The sequence below is a fragment of the Crinia signifera genome, chromosome 2 (assembly GCF_055691185.1).
Source record: "Crinia signifera chromosome 2, ASM5569118v1, whole genome shotgun sequence".
Lineage (NCBI taxonomy): Eukaryota > Metazoa > Chordata > Amphibia > Anura > Myobatrachidae > Crinia > Crinia signifera.
In genome coordinates, this window is record NC_139218.1 from 401,532,010 (window position 1) to 401,554,107 (window position 22,098).

General features: G+C 48.2%; 1 protein-coding gene and 1 long non-coding RNA gene across 3 annotated transcripts; one reads left to right on the forward strand and one right to left on the reverse strand.

Moving 5' to 3' along the window:
- The first annotated feature begins 2,003 nt into the window (after positions 1 to 2,003).
- Positions 2,004 to 12,209, forward strand: LOC146059274 (uncharacterized). Its single transcript, XR_014470210.1, has 3 exons — positions 2,004 to 2,407; positions 11,375 to 11,795; positions 11,872 to 12,209. It is a non-coding gene; the product is annotated as an uncharacterized LOC146059274 (long non-coding RNA).
- A 1,398-nt stretch (positions 12,210 to 13,607) lies between these two features.
- LOC146059275 (olfactory receptor 52P1-like) lies at positions 13,608 to 19,706 on the reverse strand. Of its 2 annotated transcripts, XM_083171380.1 has the most exons (3): positions 19,598 to 19,706; positions 17,969 to 18,058; positions 13,608 to 15,334 (listed from the first exon to the last, which is right to left on the reverse strand). In XM_083171380.1, exon 3 carries the CDS (start codon positions 15,327 to 15,329, stop codon positions 14,379 to 14,381), a length of 951 nt encoding a protein of 316 aa, XP_083027506.1. In that variant the 5' UTR covers positions 15,330 to 15,334; positions 17,969 to 18,058; positions 19,598 to 19,706; the 3' UTR covers positions 13,608 to 14,378. The 2 variants fall into 2 exon arrangements, with proteins under 2 accessions (XP_083027506.1, XP_083027508.1); XM_083171382.1 differs by lacking the exon at positions 19,598 to 19,706 and having other exon boundaries at positions 17,969 to 18,181.
- Positions 19,707 to 22,098: the final 2,392 nt, after the last annotated feature.

Below are 22,098 nucleotides of genomic sequence, written 5' to 3' on the forward strand. Positions count from 1 at the left end.
GGCACCCTTACAGTCAGTAATGTGCTGGAGCACAGCAGTGCCTCTGATTGGCCATGTGCTATGATTGACAGCCATTAGCATTGGCTGTACCTTTCCCTTTGACCATAAATAATTAGATTTGTTCCAGGACCACCCACCTGAGGCACCGCTGCAAGTGCCTCGCGGAACCCTGGGGTAACCAGGGGTGCCAAGAGGGGGGGGGGGCAGGTACACTTTACCTGGGCCCAGGCCTGTCAGGGGGGCCGTGGTATGGACACACAGGGTTTTTTTTATTTAGTGGGTCTGAGTGCGCCGGAGTCATCTGTTCAGCTGTGGCATTGAGAGTGCAGATGTGGGCGGACGTGGGCCGGCGTGGGGGCAGCAGCATTACAGAGGTCCTTTTGAGCATCGTTCCGCTCTCCAGCTCCAGGGCCTGCTGAGAGCCAGCCATGTGACTTAGGAGTTTACCGTGGCTCGGCGACAGGAGGATACTCAGGGTAGGTAGTCCCTGGGTGCTGGGAGGAGCTGGGTCAAAGAGAGGCCACCTCCCACAGCAGTACCACCTGACCCATTCGGGATTTTGACCCTGTCACGATTTTGTGGGCTCACCCCACTCCCCACATTCCCATCCCAGCCGCTACCAGCAGCAGCCGGTGCCAGTGCCATGTCTCCAGCCCAGCAGTCCCAGACCTGGTTCCCCACCGATGTCCAGGTCACTGTGTTCCAAGGGGAAGGTGGGTGGCTGGTTGCTCTGTGTCTGCTGCCTCCCTGCATGTTGCTGGGGCTGAGATCCAACTCTGGAAGTCAGTATGTAACACCTGCCAGAGCATGTACTGTAACTCCATGGCAACGAGCATGTTAACCCCTGGCAAAGCATGTAACCCATGGCAGAGCATGTTAACCCCTGGCAGAGCATGTAACTCCTGGCAGAGCAGGTTTATCCCATGGCAACAAGAATGCTGACCCCCTAATATGCAATGAGCATTACGGTGTGTGGCATAACGTGTAATGGGCATTATGGCATGTGGTAAAATATGTAATAGGTATTACGGTGTATGGCATAATGTGTACTGGGCACTACGGTGTGTAGCATAACATGCAATGAGCATTATGGCATGTGGTATAATATGTAATGGGTGTGTGACATGTGTAATAGGCATTACGGTGTAAATTTTTGTCCCTGTATCCACCTTGGAAGCAGTGGTGTAACAACGGGTCCGCAGGGAGTTTTGTCCATGGGGTCCCCAGGAAGTTGTTGTACCGTGGCCCAGGATTTCTCTTGGCGGCCCTGGGGGTAACTAGCAGGCCCGGCGACAGGGGGGGGTTTCAAGGGGGACAACTGTGACAGGCCCTGGTGATCTTAAGGGCCCCAGAGGCAGAGCATGGCTGCGGCGGAAATGATGTGCTCTATCTGTAGTATGCCCCCGGCCGCCCGTCTGTGCCCAGCTGCGGCGTGTGATTGTCTGTGCCGGGGCCGGCTCACTCAGCTGTATACTGTCTGTGCTGTGGCTGTGCGTGCTCCCGGCCGCAATCTCGTCTGTCTGGACTGCTCCCGGCTGCCTGTACTACACGCGCTCCCGGCCGGCTCCCGGACATCTGTTTCACGCCCTGGCCGTCTTTTCTAATCTGCAGGCAGCAGGAGAAGTCCTGGATCTGGCGCCAGGTGTGAGGACAGGTGAGGTGGCGTGGCCATGGCTGTAAGGTTGGAGGCGGGGTCCAGGGAGCGGAGGAGAAGAGGATTGAGGGTTTTATTAGTGAAATGAGAGCAGGGTGATTCGGGTGAAGTTGGTTGTAATTAGATTTACCAGGGAATCTGCACGCAGGGCCGGCGCTAGCCGCTCAGCGGAGCCTGCAAGGCAGGGAGGCGCCCGGCTGGAGAGGCGCTGCCAGCCTCTCCCTGCTCTGCTGACCCTGCTGCTGTGCACTTCTGCCCGCGCTGCGCCTGTAAACTTGTATGACTGACAGCTCAGCGCAGGCGGCAGCTTCAATAGTGGTTCCCCCTCTCTGTCGGCTCCATCCAAAGCCAGTGCAATGTAACTGTTTGGGGCCGTGCTGTGCTGACACATACCTGTGGCTGCCTGGGAAGTATTGCAGCATGTGCTCCTGACTGCTGTCACAGCCGCTTAGGGCTGAAGCAGTCAGGTCACGTCAGAGTCACAGTAAGTGCACTCAGTCGCAGCCAAGACGCCAGAGTCCAGAACCTACATAGCAGCTGTAGTCCGGGATGATTGTTGTTGTGGCCAGCCAGCCCTTTCCCTGGGACCAGCCACCAATGAGCTGAGCTCCCATGCAGGCTGGCCCCTCCCCTCCTGTGTCACTCACGAGTCACGACCTCGGCTCCTCCACTTCTCTCCTCCCGGGCAGCTTAACCTGCTGCTCCCTCCCAGTCCCTTCTCCACCCATTATAAGAGCTGCCGGGCTGGTCTGGGTGAGTGCTTTAGTTATAAGAGGAGACATGAGTGGGGATAGCCCATAATGGTTATGTTATAAACATAGTGCTGGGGGTGGGGTGAAGTGCAGTAATGTCTGTGTAAAAATCTATGTGTAACTTGCATACTGTACATATGTGGGTAGGGTCTGTTGTTTTCTTCATTAAATGTGTGTGTTTAAAAATACATGGTCATTGCTCCGTGTGTGTGTGTGTGTGTGTGTGTGTGGGGGGGGGGGGGTGTTGGTGCTGTTAATTCCTTGTTTAGTGTGTGTGTGGATTATAGACCTTATTCTGGTTGACTCGCAAGGTGAATTTTGCAGCCTTGCGAGTCCTATATATCACCCACATGGCTGCCCATCCCCCCTTTTCACACCGCGATCCCCCGCAGGGCTGCAAATGGATGATTTGCATAAACATCCATTTGCAGCCTTTTGTGCAGGGTACAAATCATTCGATGGTCGGTGACCATCGAATGATTTTTCCAGCACTTGCAGATTTCAGATACCTCTGTGGTGTCTCAGATCTCTGAGCACCCTGAGCAGGAAGTGGACAGGCAGCTAATATTTGCTGACATGCCTCTCCGGGCCATTACCATGGGAACGCTGGGCATTCCCATGGGCTGTGCCACGCCCCCCCCCCCCCCCCCCCCCCCCCCGCCCGCACTGCTAGGTGTGAGCGGGGGCGCAAAAATGCAGTTGGTCCACTCTCACAGTGCATACGCTAAAAATCATTCTCCTGTGCGAATGCGCAGGGGACCAATTAAATCAGAATGACCCCCTATGTGTGTGTGTGTGTGCATGAGAGATCTGTGTTGCATACTTTAAAAAAGATCGAGGGGGTTATTCTAGTCCATTCTTTCTGACAAAATCCTTCTTAGATGGACAAAACCATGTGCACTGCGGGTGGGGCAGATGTAACTTGTGCAGAGAGAATTAGATTTTGGTGGGGTTTTTCTTCAAAGTGAGATCTATATTGAAGTTTAAAATCATGCAGTCAGTATTTTCCCTGCACAGAAACAAAATAACTCACCCAAATCTAATTCTCTGCACATGTTACATCTGCCCCCCTGCAGTGCACATGGTTTTGTCCATCTAAGAAGGATTTTGTCAGAAAGAATGAACTAGAATAAACCCCCAAGTTTTTTTGTTGTTGTTGCAAGGGCGCAAATTTATATTTCGCAGGAGGGCGCCAAACACCCTAGCCCCGGCCCTGTCTGCACGCAATTAAAAATAAAAAGTTTTCCACTTTGTGTGACTCTTGCCAATAGCCCAACACAAGCTGGGGACACCCTCCATCCCTCTCTCTCTCTCTCTCTCTCTCTCTCTCTCTCTCTCTCTCTCTCACTGTCTTCCACCCCCCCCCCCACCCCCTCTGTATTTCCATCACTCTTTGTCAATCTCTAATTTCCCCTCTCTCTCTACCACTCTCCTTCCATCACACCCCCTCTCTCCGTCTCCCTCTCCTACCCATTTACTCCCTCCATCACGTGTCTACTCTCTCCCTCCCCCTCTCTCTCTCATCCACTCTCTCCCTTAATCACACACACTCTCTCTCTCTCTTTCCCCCTCTCTCCCTCCCCTCTCCCCCTCTCTCTCCCTCCATCACGTATATACTCTCTTCCTCTCTCCCGCCCATCTCCCCCACTCTCTCCCTCCATCACGTATATACTCTCTTCCTCTCTCCCGCCCATCTCCCCCACTCTCTCTCTTCCTCTCCTGCACCCTCTTTCTCAGTCTCTCCTTCCTCCCTCCTTCTCCCCCTCTCTTCCCATTTCTCCTATTTTTTCTAATTTTCAGTTTATTTCTGTTTACTCACTTTTGTAGCATGGTATTGTGACTTTTTCATTGGTGTCAAGTGTCTGTGGTTTTTGTATGTTTTTTGTGCACTGCTGCCATTTAAGTACTGTATTAGTGACATGGTTTCTGTGTCCTGTGCATTGCCGACATAACGATGGGAACGTGTGATATCATGACTCATGTCACACATTGGTGACATCAGATTTGTGTTGCCGCCCCTGGTAACTAGATACGGGTGTGGTATATTACAGTAGGGCAACAATGTCTAGCTCGGCAATGAAAGGTTGGCATGCACAGTAAAGAAACGTTGACACAAGCCAGAGGTCGCAATGGAAAAAGGTCGACATGAACTTTTCACTTCTTTTTAGTGTCCATGTTGACACTGCGCATGGGGACCCACAATTAGCATATCGTATACTACTCAATGCCTCGCTTCACACACCATGGTGCCTCGTGCCGCTAACACTTTACCGTTCCCAATCGTAGTCCACATGGATCCTTAAATATGAAAAAGTCCAACAAAAACACCTCATGTCGACTTTTTTCATGTGCTCACCGTAGCCATGTTGGTATTTTGCTTTTGTCGACCTTTTGACCCTGTTGATCACATGGTGTCAACCTAGATATTGTTGCCTTACCATCCGTATCACCCTAGGCAGCCATTTTGGGAACCACTGCATTATACCCCTTCACACCGCACCGTAAACCCTCTTATTGCCAGTTCGGTGCCAGGTCAACCAACCCGGCAATTCGACCTGGGTTAAGAAGGGTTAAACAACCTGAGATAAATGTGAAAGTGCCGGAACTGGGGCGGATCCAGATCCCGGGTCGGACCTAGCAATGCAATGTGAAAGCAGTATAGTGATAATCTCTATGTTCTTATGATGGGTGATTCCCAGCCCCTGCTGCAGTGGGTGACTATATAGTGCGATATCGTGACCGATATCGGTAATAATAACGATCAGTGATGTCACCCATCAACTACATATTGAGCTGCATGTACCGACGTTAATGAGGGTCGTTAATGATGAGCGGCACAAGTATCCTTAACGACATTGAGCGCAAACATTGGATTATTTGCACTATTGTTAACAATATCATCCATATGGTTAATGATATATCATCGTCCGGTGTGTACCCAGCAGAGGTGAAGCTGGGTACAGTCTGCAGACAGATATCACCTCTATCCCCTAATACTGTTATACAGCAAAAATAAAAGAGATTCCATTTTGTGAAGCTCAGTTTACAAAAAGTTACAGGGAATTTTTAAAAAAAATTATTTCAATCCTAATAAATAAATAATTTCAGTAAAAATGACTTCTGAGCCTAGCGTGCACTAACACTTACAATGTAATGAGTCCTCTGATGTGACAATGACACCAGCTGTCAGAGCTCACCCGGGTTCCGATCCATCAGAGAGCAGCCGTTAGTCCGCGACACGAGCCTAGGCCTTATTATAAGGCTGCGGCAGGGTCTCCGGGGTTCCGGGCAGGAGAGAGATATTACTGGACATCTCTGAGGTGTAATTATAGTTCATATCTGAGTCTGATCCATCAGAGAGCGCAGGACACGCAGCCGTTAGTCTGCGACACGAGCCTAGGCCTCACTATAAGGCTGCGGCAGCCTCTCCGGGGATCCGGGCAGGAGAGATGAATTATAATTACACCTAAGAGATGTCCAGTAATATATCTGAGTAATCTGCATCTTGGGGCTGTGCACCAAGGGGATATAGAACGTCAGTCATTCATAAAAGGTTTATAAAATTCTATATTGTATATTTTATTTGGCATTAGTAACATCAGGGTTATATAAGGGAATGTCTGCCGTCAGATTGTAAATATGACTCCCTGGCAGTTGGTGTGGCTCTCCTGGCAGTTGGTGTGGCTCTCCTGGCAGTTGGTGTGGCTCTCCTTTTTGAATTTTGAACTGTGCTGCAGCCCCATGTCTGGTGCCACCACTGGTAGTGTTGCTTATACACAATGTCTACAGTAATAGTGCCCCTTACACGTAATGCCCACAGCAGTAGTACCTCATCATGGCATGACATCACAAGCGCTGTGCCACTGGGCCAAGCCACATGAATTAAAAGATTAAAGGACAAACCGTATATCTTTATTTTGTTGTTGTTATATGGGATGTATGTGGTAAACCACCCCTGAATTCCCCCATTATCTACAGAAAACACTGACTATGAAGTATAAATGTCCTGGGACTGCGGGAGTTCATTTCCCTTTCCCAATACCTCCCAACTGTCCTGATTACAGTGGGACACTCCTGCTACTGGAGACTGTCCTGCTGCCCCTCCCGCAGCTGGCAATGTCCTCTGGGGGGGGGGGGGGGGATCCAGGGATCTTTGCTACTGAGCAGCCGGTGATTGCTGGAGAGAGGCCGCGTACAAGCATCTCCTTAGTGCGGGGAGGGAGCCGGGGTCATTTCTAGCTGCTCGGGGAGCGCTGGGCAAAAACAGGGGTCATAACGCTAGACCACACCCCCTCTATCTGGGACCATGCCTACCTGACTCACAGATCCGCCCTCATTTGGGCCAGTCACGCCTTCAACGCGGGAGGTCCCGATTTTAACTAACCATAAGTTGTAAGGTATGCCAAATACTAGGCAACATAAGTAGCCAAAGAACAGTAACCCAACGGACACTAGGACCCAGGGCGCTTGGTCGAATACACCAGGAGTATGGGGAGAAATTCAGGGGCGGAGTTAGAGGATAACTAAACTGAGGTGTGATGGGACAGCTGCGGTGATGTGACCGAGTGTATGTGATGGAGGCGGAGCTGATAGATGTGCACAGAGGAGACGCCGAGCAGAGAAACCTGGAAGACAGCGGGAGCAGAGTGCCGAGTCCCTTCCTTTAGGGAAACCACAGCAAGTGCTCGTACAGAGAGAGGGCCAGATGTACTAAGCTTGAAAGGTGATAAAATGGAGAGTGATAAACCATCAGCCAATCAGATCCTACCTGCCATGTCACAGGCTGTGTTTGGAAAATGTCAGGTAAGAGCTGATTGGCTGGTGGTTTATCACTCTCCATTTTATCACTTTTCAAGGCCTTAGTACATCTTGCTGAGTGAGAGGTGTCACGAGTGCAGAGGAGGCAGTCAGGGTGCTTGGTCGCTCCAAACGCTGGAGAAACAGCTGAGCGATGGTTCTGTCATGGAGCCGCCTCCCAGGTGCAGAGCCGGCCCTAGCCTAAATGACGCCCTAGGCAAGATTTTGGCTGGTGCCCCCTAGCACCGCCACTAGTTCCGCCTATGGCCCTGCTCCCCTTTTCCAGCACCATCAACCCTCATCATAGTCATCATTTTGGTGCTCCTACCCGCAATATTTTAAATAGAAACAGTGCACACATTCGGTGCGCAGCCCAAACAGGGGTGTGTTCTTGCTGGGAAGGGGCATGGCCACCCAATAGTACCCCCAATTCAAATTATGACACACAGTAGTGCCACTTTATTCACATTATATCATGCGATGGTGTCCCTTATTCACGTTACATCACACAGTAGTACCACTTTACCTTATGTACATTACTCCTCACATTATTCACATTATACCCTTAGAAAAAAATCCTGAGAAAATATTGTATTTTAAGCACCTCCATGGACACACTGCAACCCAGCACAAAGCAGTGTGTGCTGGGCAGAGGAGAAGAGCTGCAGCTGCTGCTGTCACTTAAGGGGAGGGGGCCCGGGGCCCCCACTGGGCCCTTCCATCAGACGTTGGCCTGGGTAATTTGTACCCCTACCCCTTTCTCTCGGCATCCCTGATAATACCACACAGTAATGCCCCTTACACATGACACACATTACTAATGTCCTTATAACCATAATGCCCCTTACACATTATGCCAACCTTTATTAATGCCCTTCATACACATAATGACACACATAATGCCCCTTACACATATGTTGCACATTATTAATGCCCTTATACACATGAAACACATAATGCCCATTACACATATGTTGCACATTAGTAATGCCTTTATACACATGACACACATAATGCCCATTACACATATGTCGCACATTATTAATGCCCTTATACACATGACACACATAATGCCTGTTACACATATGTCACACATTATTGATGCATTTATACATGACACACATAATGCCCCTTACACATATGCCGAACACTATTGCACAACCAACCCACCCGCAGACAGCACTCGCACAGCCGCTAACACTGTGACCTCTGCCTCTGCTTGGATACAGATGTTTCCTCATACATCTTGCTTCAATAGGTCATACAGCTCCTGGCCAGTTCTGCTAACGTTGGGTGCATTTTTTGCTGAAAATACGTCTTATTTGCATTGTTATGTGACCAGGACACACAAGGAGCTTCCAATGATTAAAATGATATGTGGCATGAATATATTTTGTGTGCGACTGTGTCTGTACCTGCATACAGAATGCTATGTTACAGTGATTTCCATGAATACACTATTTCATATGCAGATACAGCCTCACTCACACACAGAATATTGGCATGCTGCATATCATTTTAATCAGCAGAAGCTGCTGATGCCCCTATGCATTCCAAATGCCCTAGGCAATTGCCTAGTCTGCCTATGCCTAAGGCCGGCTCTGCCCAGGTGAGGTGTCCCCACATCACGGAGGAGCAGTGTGATGAACTGACATCAGACCTGAGGTATTTGTTAGGTCCAGGCACCCCAGCCTTCCCCGCCGTCAGTGAGTCAGCTCTCCAGATTAAGGACAACCATCGACCATCAATGATTTATGACCGATGTCAAATGCATTTGCCATCGGTGTGAGAACCAGATGTTTTCCCTCCATCGATGGCTCAGAATAAGCAATTGTTTTTTTTCTCACGGTGCCAGGACACTGAGCATAGCTCCGCCCCCAACACCCACAAAGCGACAGTCTGTGATTGGCTTGCATGCAATTCACTAAAAGAACCGGGATAACCATCGATGGTAATAACCACAGCCTGGGGACACATTTATACTGGTCGCTGTGGCATAACCCCCCCCCAACTAGTCAGCCCAGACCTAATTGACATTGGGGTCAGATCACATACCTAACCTTTGTAATTAAAGCAATCCAGAACATTCCCCACACATTGGCCCTTATTGTAGTTGACTCGGGTGGATGCGTATTTCGGACGGCCACAGAGTGTTCTTAGCCCCGCCTACCGTACGGATCGCTCACACCGTCCGAATGCGGTAAGACGCCGAGCGAACGGACCACGAGTGGATGTTTCATGTGAACACCTCCCCCATCTGTGGGAACCTCCCCCATTCTCCGATGGTCACCGACCATTGAATGCTGGACAGAGTGGTCAGACAGCCCCGAGTGCTCCAGACCACTCGGACAGTTCTCCGTGCGAAAGCAGGGATATGGGAGGGCCGCTGGCATTTGGCTATGTCATATGTCCGCCCCCCACACGTGCGTCACGGCCAGATTACCATGTGTACGCCCATGAAACTCGGAACATACGCATATGGTAATGAGCCCAAACAGCCCTTCACGCCCCATCTCCACCCCCTGCTCGGACAGTTCTGACCGATCGTTTTCTGCACGGACGTCATGCCATATTCAGACGTGCGCGGCATTCGCACATACGCAGAAACGCCTCTGTACATGCGCAAACACAAAACATCAGCCGTCCGACTCTAACAGAATAAGGGTAGTAAGTGTCCTTAGTGTACAGTGAGCTCTGTATTGACTGACAGGGGACTCAGACAATCAGGCGAGCGATACTACCTTGTGCTCCCGGATTGGCTGTAAGGTACACGGAGAGAAGTCACCCAGGGAAAGGGAACATCTGTTTGGATAATTCAGATTTATTGTGGATTTTTTTTTTACATGGACTGAAGAGGACCAATCTACACTGGATTTAGGTGATTATTTTCTTTTTGCAGGTACACCTAGAATTCTACAGGGCAATGGCCACGAGTCAATATAGGTAAGTATCAAGGCCGCCACACTTACACACACATAAAGACAGCAGTTGCTGTTGGAACATGTTGACGAGGAGTGATTGACTGATATCCTGTCCACCATCTTGTGAGACATCTTGGGCAGTAGTAAGTGGCCACTTTTTCACCACACCCAGGTTTTATTTTTCTTTGTTAGTGAGTGTGACAACCGCCGGCAGCCGCGCACCTGTCCCTGCCTGGTCCTTGGCTGTTAAGACAGCCGCCAGCAGCAGCAGCCCTTTGAAGGAGGCCTCTGCAAGGGACACTAAGGCAAGTGTCTCAGGAGAGGGTGATACCGGCTAGCTACCGTGGTGCTGACTAGGGGGGAGGGGGGCTGGCAGTGCAATGTGGTGCTGACTAAGGGGGAGGGGGGCTGGCAGTGCAATGTGGTGCTGACTAAGGGAGGGCTGGCATGCTGTGCAATGCAGTGCTGACTATGGAGAGCAATACTAGGGCATTTTATGAGCGACACTACTGGTGGCATTTTGTTAGAGGCACTGCTGGGGGCATCATATGCATAAGCAGGAGTATTAGGGACCTTATAGTGCAAGGTGCAATGGCATCACTGTGTGGCATAATGTGTAATGGGCATCACGGTTTGGGGCATAATGTGCAATGGGCATCACGGTGAGTGGCATAATGTGCAATGGGCATCACGGTGTGTGGCATATTGTGCAATGGGCATCACAATGTGTGGCATATTGTGCAATGGGCATCACAGTGTGTGGCATAATGTGCAATGGGCATCATGGTGTAATGGGCCTTCATGTTTATATGTCACTGTGCGGCCTTTAGACAGCCAACTTAAGCGTGGAAGGACAACAACCATTCCTGCCTTAACCAATGTCTGGTCATGCAGGTTGCAAAAGTGAGGTGTCAGGTAATTCACACTCATAATTAGACCACATTCCTTATAATTAGGCCACACCCCATTTGGGAGCGCACGCCTACACCGCTCGCAATTTATTAAATACCAAATTATGTATGGGGGGGCTGCATTTTTATTCTGTTCACACTGGGACCCTAATTGTTTAGAAATAGCCCTGGCGCAGACTATATATTGGGGGCAGGGTTTATGTGTATGGGCAGCTGTGCCAACTATCTATGCGGGGGCTGTGCTGTCTATCTATTAAGAGCTGTGCTAAATACCACAGTAGAGCTTAGTGGCCCTCGGGCTTCGTTGAATTTTTTAATGTGGCCCACACTGTCTTAAAGGTTGAAGACCCCTGGTCTATACGTTCACTCCATTGAGAGTAAAGAGAAAAACCTGGGATGGATCTCTAAAGATACCTTGATGTGAGGATCTACACCCTGTACTATGTGAGTACGGTACACATTTTGAGAATATCCAAACCCTCTGATTTGTTATATCCACCTTCCCTGTGATGTTTTTTAAAGATAATCAAAGATACCTTTATATGTTGATCCACGTCCCCACTTTTTGTGAGTAGGGTACGCATCTCTTTTTAAGCAGGGTCACCTTATTTATCTCTTCATATTAAGCACTCTAATATAGAAAATACTTTTACATTCTATGGTTTCATCGATCCGCTCAACCTTTATCGGAGAAAACATATCCTAAGGAGAAATAGAAAAATAAAGATACCTTTATGAGAGGACCGCGTCTTAACGCTGTGTGAGTATGGTACGCACCTGACTAAACATCTCTTAGAAAATTGGTAATCTTCACTCACCTTATCACCTACCTGTAGGTGTCCTGTAAAAGAAAACTTTATGCACTTATCTTCAGCCCGCTTCTGGTGAGTTGGGTATGCCCACCTATTCCTCCGATTATTTGACACGTTTTCATCTGAGCACTGTCTCACTACTGTTTGTTTTGATTTTTTTACACGCACCACCACTCCGAAAATATTCGTGAGAACTACATTGAAGAAAAAAACTTGAGAATTGAATCCAGCGCCACTCACCGCTTCCTACCCCTTACGTTGATTTGTTGGAGGATTTCCTGTGGTCCTCATTTGTGGTGCGGCAGCAGGGATTCTGGTTGCGCCTTGGGACTTTACCGTTTTCTGTTGTTTGTATGTGTGTACGAGTGATAAATAAACTGTTACTTGCAAGGTGTGTATGTGTATTTATGTGAATAATTGTTTGACTGTGGAACTACAAGTACCAGCAGGCCCTTTAATGCCCGCATGCTGGTACTTGTGGTTCTCCAATTATTAACATGTGGGAGAGGCTTGCTGGTACTTATAGTTCTACAGTCAAACACAATATTTAATCTACTTTTACACATCAATGCTATCAACTTGGCACCCACCGACCAGGGGTGCCAGGGATAACCCTGGGCTTTAGCCTCGGCATTTGCCACTTTTCATCCGATTTATCGGCCCGATGCATCAAATCTGATGAAATCACGCAACATTGCACAAGTGTATGGCCAGCTTCAGTTTATCCGATGGACTGCTGATTAGTGCTTGTGTTTTTTACCGTGATTTTCATTTGTGTTTCAACAAAAGATTGCTTTGGCTTAGAAAATTCCGGTATGTGATTCCAGGCCCTGAATGGCTCATTCGTAGCCATTCGATGTAAGTAATTTACCCCTGAGTCAGCAGACTTTGGGCCGCATTTATCAACTAACATTTGTGGCTAAATCCCCGAAAACACCCGTTTTCGGGGGTTAACCGCAAATATTAAGTTTCACCTAAATGTATTAAAGGGGATCTCCGATCCCTGCTGCGATCCCCCCCTGCAGCGCCGTCGGCCGCATCACCCATAGGTTTCTATATCAACATCGGGCGGCCCGGCTTCACACCCCTGGGCTATTGCCATTCTGGGATGGCGATAGCCCATTGTAGCCTATGGCTACACATCGCACTGCCCGAGCAGGGCAGTGCGGTAAGAGGGGTCGCGGGTGCCAGCGCATAACCGCGCATGCGCTGACCTCCCGGCTTACGGTTTAGCACTTCGCAGGGACGGGCTCCTTTCGGAGCCCTGTCCCTGCAGTGCCAGGGATGATACATCCCAGTGATCTGGTCGCATTTTACAATGCGATCCTGGCCAGTAATATTCCGCCCAGATCGCATTGCAAATGCGATCATTGATAAATGTGCCCCTTTATTAGCCAAGGACACTTGTAGCTGTTACTGCTTTGTAGCACAGACTGAGCCACACTTATGCCTATACCGCCACCCAGTGGACAGTTTATATATTACCTTAATATAAAGAAAGAGAAAGTCATTTCTGGGTGCCAGTTATTTTCATCACTCGATATTGTGATTGTATTTGTAATTGCTGATGTATTATTGTGAATGACATACTGTATAATGTTAGCCATGTGCAACAATTCAACAAATGATATTCATGTAACGTAATCCAGATTAATCTGCACGGGGACTTGTTAGTTCCTGATAATTATCTTGTCACCGTCCTCAGGAGTGGTGATTGGCTCACAATGGCTACTTATATCGACATCATAATATAGCAACTACAGGGGAATACGGTCGTCAGGTCGGCAATAAAAAGGTCCACTAATGATCAACAGGCCATAGGCCGACACACGTAAAAGGTCGACATGTCTTATGTCCAATGATCAACACGTGCAATAGGACGACATGGGAATGGTCAACAGAAAACAGGACGACCTGAGGTTTTCAAATTTTTAAAAAAAACAAGTTGTTCTATCACTTCACTATTCAAGTCGGCTATTTCACATGGGATGTTGCCATGGGCAACCATACTATCTATTGGAAGGTGCTAAACAAATAAGTCATAGATTCTGATTGGTTGCCCATGTGAAATAGACCTCGCATCTTAGTAAATGTCCCCCTAACAGTGTGCCGAGTGCAGCGAGCCATGTGCAGGGACGCAGTACACTTATACAGTGTTCATGTCGACATATGTTGACATAGACAGAAAGTTTAACACTCATGTCAACCCTTTTCTCAATCTTTGTTATGTGTTGACATATGGCCTGTTGACCAACAGTGGTCGACCTTTGGACTGTTGACCTTCTTGGTTGACCTTGGTGTTACATACTGAAATCTTTATGACACCATAACAGGATCTCCTCCAATGACGAGAGTTGCTGCTCTCTTCTCCGTCCAAACCCAAATGACAGTTTATAGTCAGTGGCTGATAGGGTAATGTGGGCGGGACATCGATGATTCTGTTCATCCCACAAATTCTACAACAGCATAGTGGGAACCGTTATTTAAAATGTGGCCAAAAAATGTATTGTGCTGCATAGAAAATCCAAATCTTACAGCAGTTCATGGAATTTAAGGACGACCTGCTCCCGGATCTCCTTGGTTCTTGCCCCGTAGATGATGGGATTGCACATGGGTGGAATGAGGATATACAGGTTGGCCAGGATGATGTGGATGTGGAGGGGGATGTTGTGCCCAAACCTGTGCGTGAAGAAGGAGAAGAGAGCCGGGATGTAGGAGATGAGGATGACACAGAAATGGGGGACACAGGTACCTAACGCCTTGTGACGAGCGGTCTTGGAGGAAAGTCTGAAGACCGCCCTAACAATGGCGCAATAGGACACAGTTATACATATAATATCTCCGCCTATCACCAGCAGAGCCACGGTTATACCGTACATCTGATTTATGGTGGTGTCCGTGCAGGCAATCTTCACCACGGCCATATGCTCACAGTAGGTGTGGGAGATGACGTTGGTCCTGCAGTAGGACAACCTCCATATCAGTAACATCGCTGGCGCCATTACAAATGAGCCTCTTATTATGGCCATAACCCCAATCCTGGCAGTAGTGGCGTTAGTTAGGATCGAGGTGTATCTGAGAGGATGGCAAATGGCCACATAGCGGTCAAACGCCATGGCCAGCAGAACTGTAGACTCCATAATGGTGAGAACATGGATGAAGAAGAGCTGGAAAAGACATGCGTTGTAACCAATCTCCCTGGAGCTGAACCAGAAGATGCAGAGGATTTTGGGGGTGGTGGTTGCTGATGCCACAAGGTCGATCATTGACATCATGGCGAGGAAGAAATACATTGGCTTGTGGAAGGTCTCTTGGGGCATAATGATACCAAGCGTGACAGCGTTCCCTAGGATGGTGAGAACATATATGACACACATAGGGATGGAGAACCAGAACTGGATTACCTCCAGGCCGGGGATCCCAATCAAAATGAAATTCTCAGGTTGGTACAAAGTCTCATTGTGATCAGACATCACATTCATTGTCTCTGTAGATAAAAATGAGATAAAAATTAATTTATCCACAATACCTAAGGGATCGCCATGGGGTCTGCATGGATGCCTTGATAATGTATGTGAAGTTATTAGGTGCATTCTTAAGAAATTAATAAATGTAATAATAATAATGCTTGTCACTCAGATAATGGTCTCATTGTCAGTATATCTCATTTACAGAAATGCTAAAAAAAATGAGATATGGACTAAAACATTTGAAAGCAAATTTAGTCTCAGCCACTTGATTAATTGAGGGAATGTTCTGCACATACATGGCTCATACAGTACATGGCATAAGGTTTTATCAGTCTGGCAAAATGGTTCTACTTTATAACATATAGCGTAGACTGTTAGCTCAGTGGCTCACATATTTATGACACTATCAGTGCAATACGATATACATAGTCTTTATCAAAAAGGTGTCTGATGAGGGATCCAAGCTTTGATGCACATGCATCTCTCATTGGTTGAACCAGATTTGGACTGACTGATTTAAGTTGTTGAAATACCCGTGGCCACAGAAAGACAGATTGGGCAAAGTTTCATCACCTCTGCCCATGTACTGCCTGGGCCCTTCAGTGCTCCCAGGCATGGCTGTAAATAGGGGGGTGAGAGCAGTGCCGCACAGGGCTTTGTGGCATCATGGGGGGGATCTTAGAATGCACACCCGATTTACATAAGGTGCTATCTTGCTGGGACTTGTAGTTCTGCAAAAAAAAAACACATGGTGCAGATGCACACTCCATATTATTAATCAATTCAAATTATTATTCAAACTTAGTATTAGGGACCCACCAGAAATGAGGTCACCGTGAAGCTGGTTGGTGGGCAAATACTTATTGGTCTATGTGGGCATCACCATCACTATCTCTGTCCCATGGCCCTTGCTTCTAGCTAGCATGTTACCCGGGACAGCACCCAGCAACCTGAATTTCTTCAGCAGTTCCCCATTTGTACAGTCGCTATAAGCACTTTACGGCTGGAGCCATTTTACAGCCAGAGGTGTAGCTAAATGACATGTTGCCCTGAGCAAGGGAATGTTTCGGCACGCCCTCCCCCTAGTCAGTTTTCTATTTTATAGTAATGTCCCCAATACATTATGCCACACACCCTAATGCCTATTACACATTATCCCACACACCCTAATGCCTTTTACACAATATGCCACACACCCTAATGCCTATTACACATTACAGCACACACCCTAATGCCTTTTACACAATATGCCACACACCCTAATGCCTATTACACATTACAGCACACACCCTAATGCCTATTACACATTATCCCACACACCCTAATGCCTTTTACACAATATGCCACACACCCTAATGCCTATTACACATTATGACACACACCATAAGACCTATTAAATATTATGCCACAAACTGAAATTCCTTTTTACATATTGTACAACACACCGTAATGCCCATAACACATTATACCACACACTGTATGCCTATTACATATTATACCACACACCGTGATGCCTATAACATATTATATCACAGACCATAATGCCGATTACATATTATACCACACACCGTAATGCCTGTAACATATATCACAGACCATAATGCCTATTACATATTATGCCACACACCGTAATTCTTTTTATACATTATACCACACACAATTATGCCATTGACACCATTTTTTGTCCCACACACAAATATGCCCCATACAAATGATGCCCCACAGTAGGGCTTCTGATTACTCATTACCAGGGGTTTCATGGCAAAAGATGCAGTTTCTGCATCTTCTCCTTGGGGCTCCAGTGTTCCTGGTGCTTCTTGGTAAAGCTTTGCATGCAATGGCGTAATTATACATTCTGTATGCCCCCCAGGCATTTTAGTGCCGCTTACACATAATGCCCCCTGTTGTGCTGCTTACACACTCTAGTGCTGCTTACACACTGTAGTGCCGCTTACACACATAATGCCCCCTGTAGTGCTGCTTAAACACATAATGCCCCGTGTAGTGTCGCTTACACGCATAATGCCCCCACTAGTGCCCCCTACACACATACAGTAATGCCCCCTGAATTGCTGCCTAAACAATTAATACCCCCACTAGTGCCGCTTACACACATAATGCTTCATCTTCTGCCCCTCACCTACATGCTCATTGTCAGGTGTTATACGCTCTTTGCCAGGGGGGTTACATGTTCATTGTCATCAGGGGGTTAGATGCTCGTTGCCATGGGGGGTTACATGCTTGTTGCCAGGGGGTTTACAAGCTCATTGCCAGGGGGGTTACATGGTTACATGCTCGTTGCCCGGGGAGGTTACATGCTCATTTCCAGGGGGGGTAACATGCTCGTTGCCAGTGGGTCACATGCTCATTGCTGAGAGGGCTTACATGCTGAATGCAAGGGCGTACAGTACTTCTGGCTAGCGCTCCCCTGATAGACGCTTAAGGTGCAGGAGGATCTCTAATGTCCATCTATAAAAAGTGTCCATCCTCCTCAGCTCCTGGAGCCACTCTCCCTACGCCCCTGGTTACAGCACTGCTTCCAGAGCAGAAATACGTTAGCGCACCCATTTCATTTATTGGGGCTCACTGATTGTTCGTGTGACACATGCTAATTTCTATCTTTAATAAACCCATGAGATTGCAGCACCTACATCCAGGGTTCCGCTTCCTTGTGAAATCATTCTTCTGGCAGAATCCTACGGCGCACCGCCGTTCTGCTGCTATGTATACGGTACACAATTCTGAAGAATAGAAAATTAACCAATTAGAAATCGTATTTGTGTAACATTCATAGTAAATGTTGTGTGGTACAGTATTTGCTGTTGTCATTTAATGTGCAATAGAAAGGGTAATGAAGTGCGAAGTGTGTGTGATAAATGGAAGCATTAGCGGGTTGGGGGCAAGTCGCGGAGATTGAACACTGAAGTGACAGAGAACACGCATGTTCAGTGCACTAACTGGAACAGAATAGTGCTAATACATCTTTCACTATACAGCGGTGCCCATTACTCACAAGACACTGCACAGTAGTGTCCATTATACACATTATACCACACAATAGTGTCCATTATTCACATTATACAGTAAAGTAGTGTACATTATACACATTAATCCACACAGTTGTGCCAATTATTTATATTACACCTCACAATTGTGTCCATTATGCACATTACCCTGCACAGTAGTGTCTATTATTCTTATTACGCCAAACAATAGTACCCATTATTCACATTACAAGACACAGCAGTGTCCATTGTACGTTGCACGGCAGTGTCCGTTATACACATTAGACCCACATAAGTGCCCCTTTTTCACATCCCACAGCACAGTAGTGCCTGTTATTTGCATTACACAGCACGGAAGTACCCGTTATTCACATTACACCTCATGGTAGTGCCTGTTATTCACTTTACAAAGTCCAGTAGGACCCATTATTCATTTTATACTGCGAAATAGTGCCCACTTTTCACATTACACCGCATGGCAGTGTCCTCTATACACATTAGACCACACAATAATGCATGTTACTCACATTACACTGCACAGTAGTGCCCATTATTGACATTACACAGCACAGTAGCACCCGTTATTCACATTAGACCGCACAGTCATGCCTGTTATTCACATTACAAGGCATGGTAGTGCCCTTTATTCACATTACACCATATGGTAGTGTCCGTTATATACATTACACAACACGATAGTGCCCTTTAATTACATTACACTGCACGGTAGTGTCCGACATACACATTACAATGCACAGGATGTCTGCTTTACATACTGTACTGTCGTTTCCATTATACACATTGCCATGCACAGTAGTTATATTTATTATACCACAGAGTAGTGTCCACTATTCACAATACAGCGCACAGTCTAAACCCTTATACACATTTCACAAAAGTACAGCCCCTCTCAGACTAATTCCCTGCTCACCATAGACCAGGGGTGGCCAAACCTGTCCTCAAGATCTATCACTCCCTAATGGACAAAACTATGTGCACTGCAGGGGGGCAGATATAACATGAGTTAGATTTGGGTGTTATATTGTTTCTGTTCAGGGTAAATACTGAATGCTTTATTTTTACACTGCAATATAGATCTCAGTGTGAAGTATAAAACCCCACCCAAATCTAATGCTCTCTGCACATGTTACATCTGCTCCACCTGCAGGGCACATGGTTTGGTCTATTAGAGAGTGAATTTGCCTTTGCGAGTGAACCAGAATAACCCCCATAATCAGGCAGCAGCAGCCCCGAACACATTCGCACACCCCTCACCAGCAGCGGTGCAGTCTCCGGCGGGAACAGCAACTCCACCAATGGTGCTATAGAGTTGGCAGCAGCAATGGGGAGCGCTGCCTCCTTTCCTGCACCACGATGACCGGGAAAGCTGGATAATCAGTGACGGCTGCAGAGCGGGATAATCAGTGACGCTGCAGAGCTGGATAATCAGTGACGCTGCAGAGCTGGATAATCAGTGACAGCTGCAGAGCCGGATTATCAGTGACACTGCTGAGCTGGATAATCAGTGACGGCTGCAGAGCAGGATAATCAGTGACGGCTGCAGAGCTGGATAATCAGTGACGGCTGCACAGCTGCAGAGCTGGATAATCAGTGACGGCTGCAGAGCCGGATAATCAGTGACGGCTGCAGAGCTGGATAATCAGTGACGGCTGTAGAGCTTGATAATCAGTGATAGCTGCAGAGCTGCATAATCAGTGATAGCTGCAGAGCTGCATAATCAGTGACGGCACAGCTGCAGAGCTGGATAATCAGTGACGGCTGCAGAGCCGGATAATAAGTGACAGCTGCAGAGCCGGATAATCAGTGACGCTGCAGAGCCGGATAATCAGTGACGGCTGCAGAGCAGGATAATCAGTGACGCTGCAGAGCCGGATAATCAGTGACGGCTGCAGAGCCGGATAATCAGTGACGGCTGCAGAGCCGGATAATCAGTGACGCTGCAGAGCTGGATAATCAGTGACGGCTGCAGAGCTGGATAATCAGTGACGGCTGCAGAGCTGGATAATCAGTGACGGTTGCAGAGCCGGATAATCAGTGACGGCTGCAGAGCCGGATAATCAGTGACGGCTGCAGAGCCGGATAATCAGTGACGCTGCAGAGCCGGATAATCAGTGACGGTTGCAGAGCTGGATAATCAGTGACGGCTGCAGAGCTGGATAATCAGTGACGGTTGCAGAGCCGGATAATCAGTGACGGCTGCAGAGCCGGATAATCAGTGACGGCTGCAGAGCCGGATAATCAGTGACGCTGCAGAGCCGCATAATCAGTGACGGTTGCAGAGCTGGATAATCAGTGACGGCTGCAGAGCTGGATAATCAGTGACGGTTGCAGAGCCGGATAATCAGTGACGCTGCAGAGCCGGATAATCAGTGACGGCTGCAGAGCCGGATAATCAGTGACGGCTGCAGAGCTGGATAATCAGTGACGGCTGCAGAGCCGGATAATCAATGACGCTGCAGAGCTGGATAATCAGTGACGGCTGCAGAGCCGGATAATCAGTGACGGCTGCAGAGCTGGATAATCAGTGACGGCTGCAGAGCTGGATAATCAGTGACGGCTGCAGAGCTGGATAATCAGTGACGGCTGCAGAGCTGGATAATCAGTGACGGCTGCAGAGCCGGATAATCAATGACGGTTACAGAGCCGGATAATCAATGACGGTTACAGAGCCGGATAATCAGTGACGGCTGCAGAGCTGGATAATCAGTGACGGCTGCAGAGCCGGATAATCAGTGACGGTTACAGAGCCGGATAATCAGTGACGGCTGCAGAGCAGGATAATCAGTGACGGCTGCAGAGCAGGATAATCAGTGACGGCTGCAGAGCTGGATAATCAGTGACGGCTGCAGAGCTGGATAATCAGTGACGGCTGCAGAGCTGGATAATCAGTGACGGCTGCAGAGCAGGATAATCAGTGACGGCTGCAGAGCAGGATAATCAGTGACGCTGCAGAGCTGGATAATCAGTGACGGCTGCAGAGCAGGATAATCAGTGACGGCTGTAGAGCTTGATAATCAGTGATGGCTGCAGAGCTGGATAATCAGTGACGCTGCAGAGCCGGATAATCAGTGACGGCTGCAGAGCTGGATAATCAGTGACGGCTGCAGAGCTGGATAATCAGTGACGGCTGCAGAGCTGGATAATCAGTGACGGCTGCAGAGCCGGATAATCAGTGACGGCTGCAGAGCGGGATAATCAGTGACGGCTGCAGAGCTGGATAATCAGTGACGGCTGCAGAGCTGGATAATCAGTGACGGCTGCAGAGCAGGATAATCAGTGACGGCTGCAGAGCCGGATAATCAGTGACGGCTGCAGAGCGGGATAATCAGTGACGGCTGCAGAGCTGGATAATCAGTGACGGCTGCAGAGCTGGATAATCAGTGACCGCTGCAGAGCAGGATAATCAGTGACGGCTGCAGAGCCGGATAATCAGTGACGGCTGCAGAGCGGGATAATCAGTGACGGCTGCAGAGCTGGATAATCAGTGACGGCTGCAGAGCTGGATAATCAGTGACCGCTGCAGAGCAGGATAATCAGTGACGGCTGCAGAGCCGGATAATCAGTGACGGCTGCAGAGCGGGATAATCAGTGACGGCTGCAGAGCTGGATAATCAGTGACGCTGCAGAGCTGGATAATCAGTGACGGCTGCAGAGCAGGATAATGTCACATAGAATTTCATTTACTCATATTATGTAGAATCAGTGCCAGATTAAGGTCTAAATGGGCCTGGAGCTGAAAATGATCAAGGGCCCAT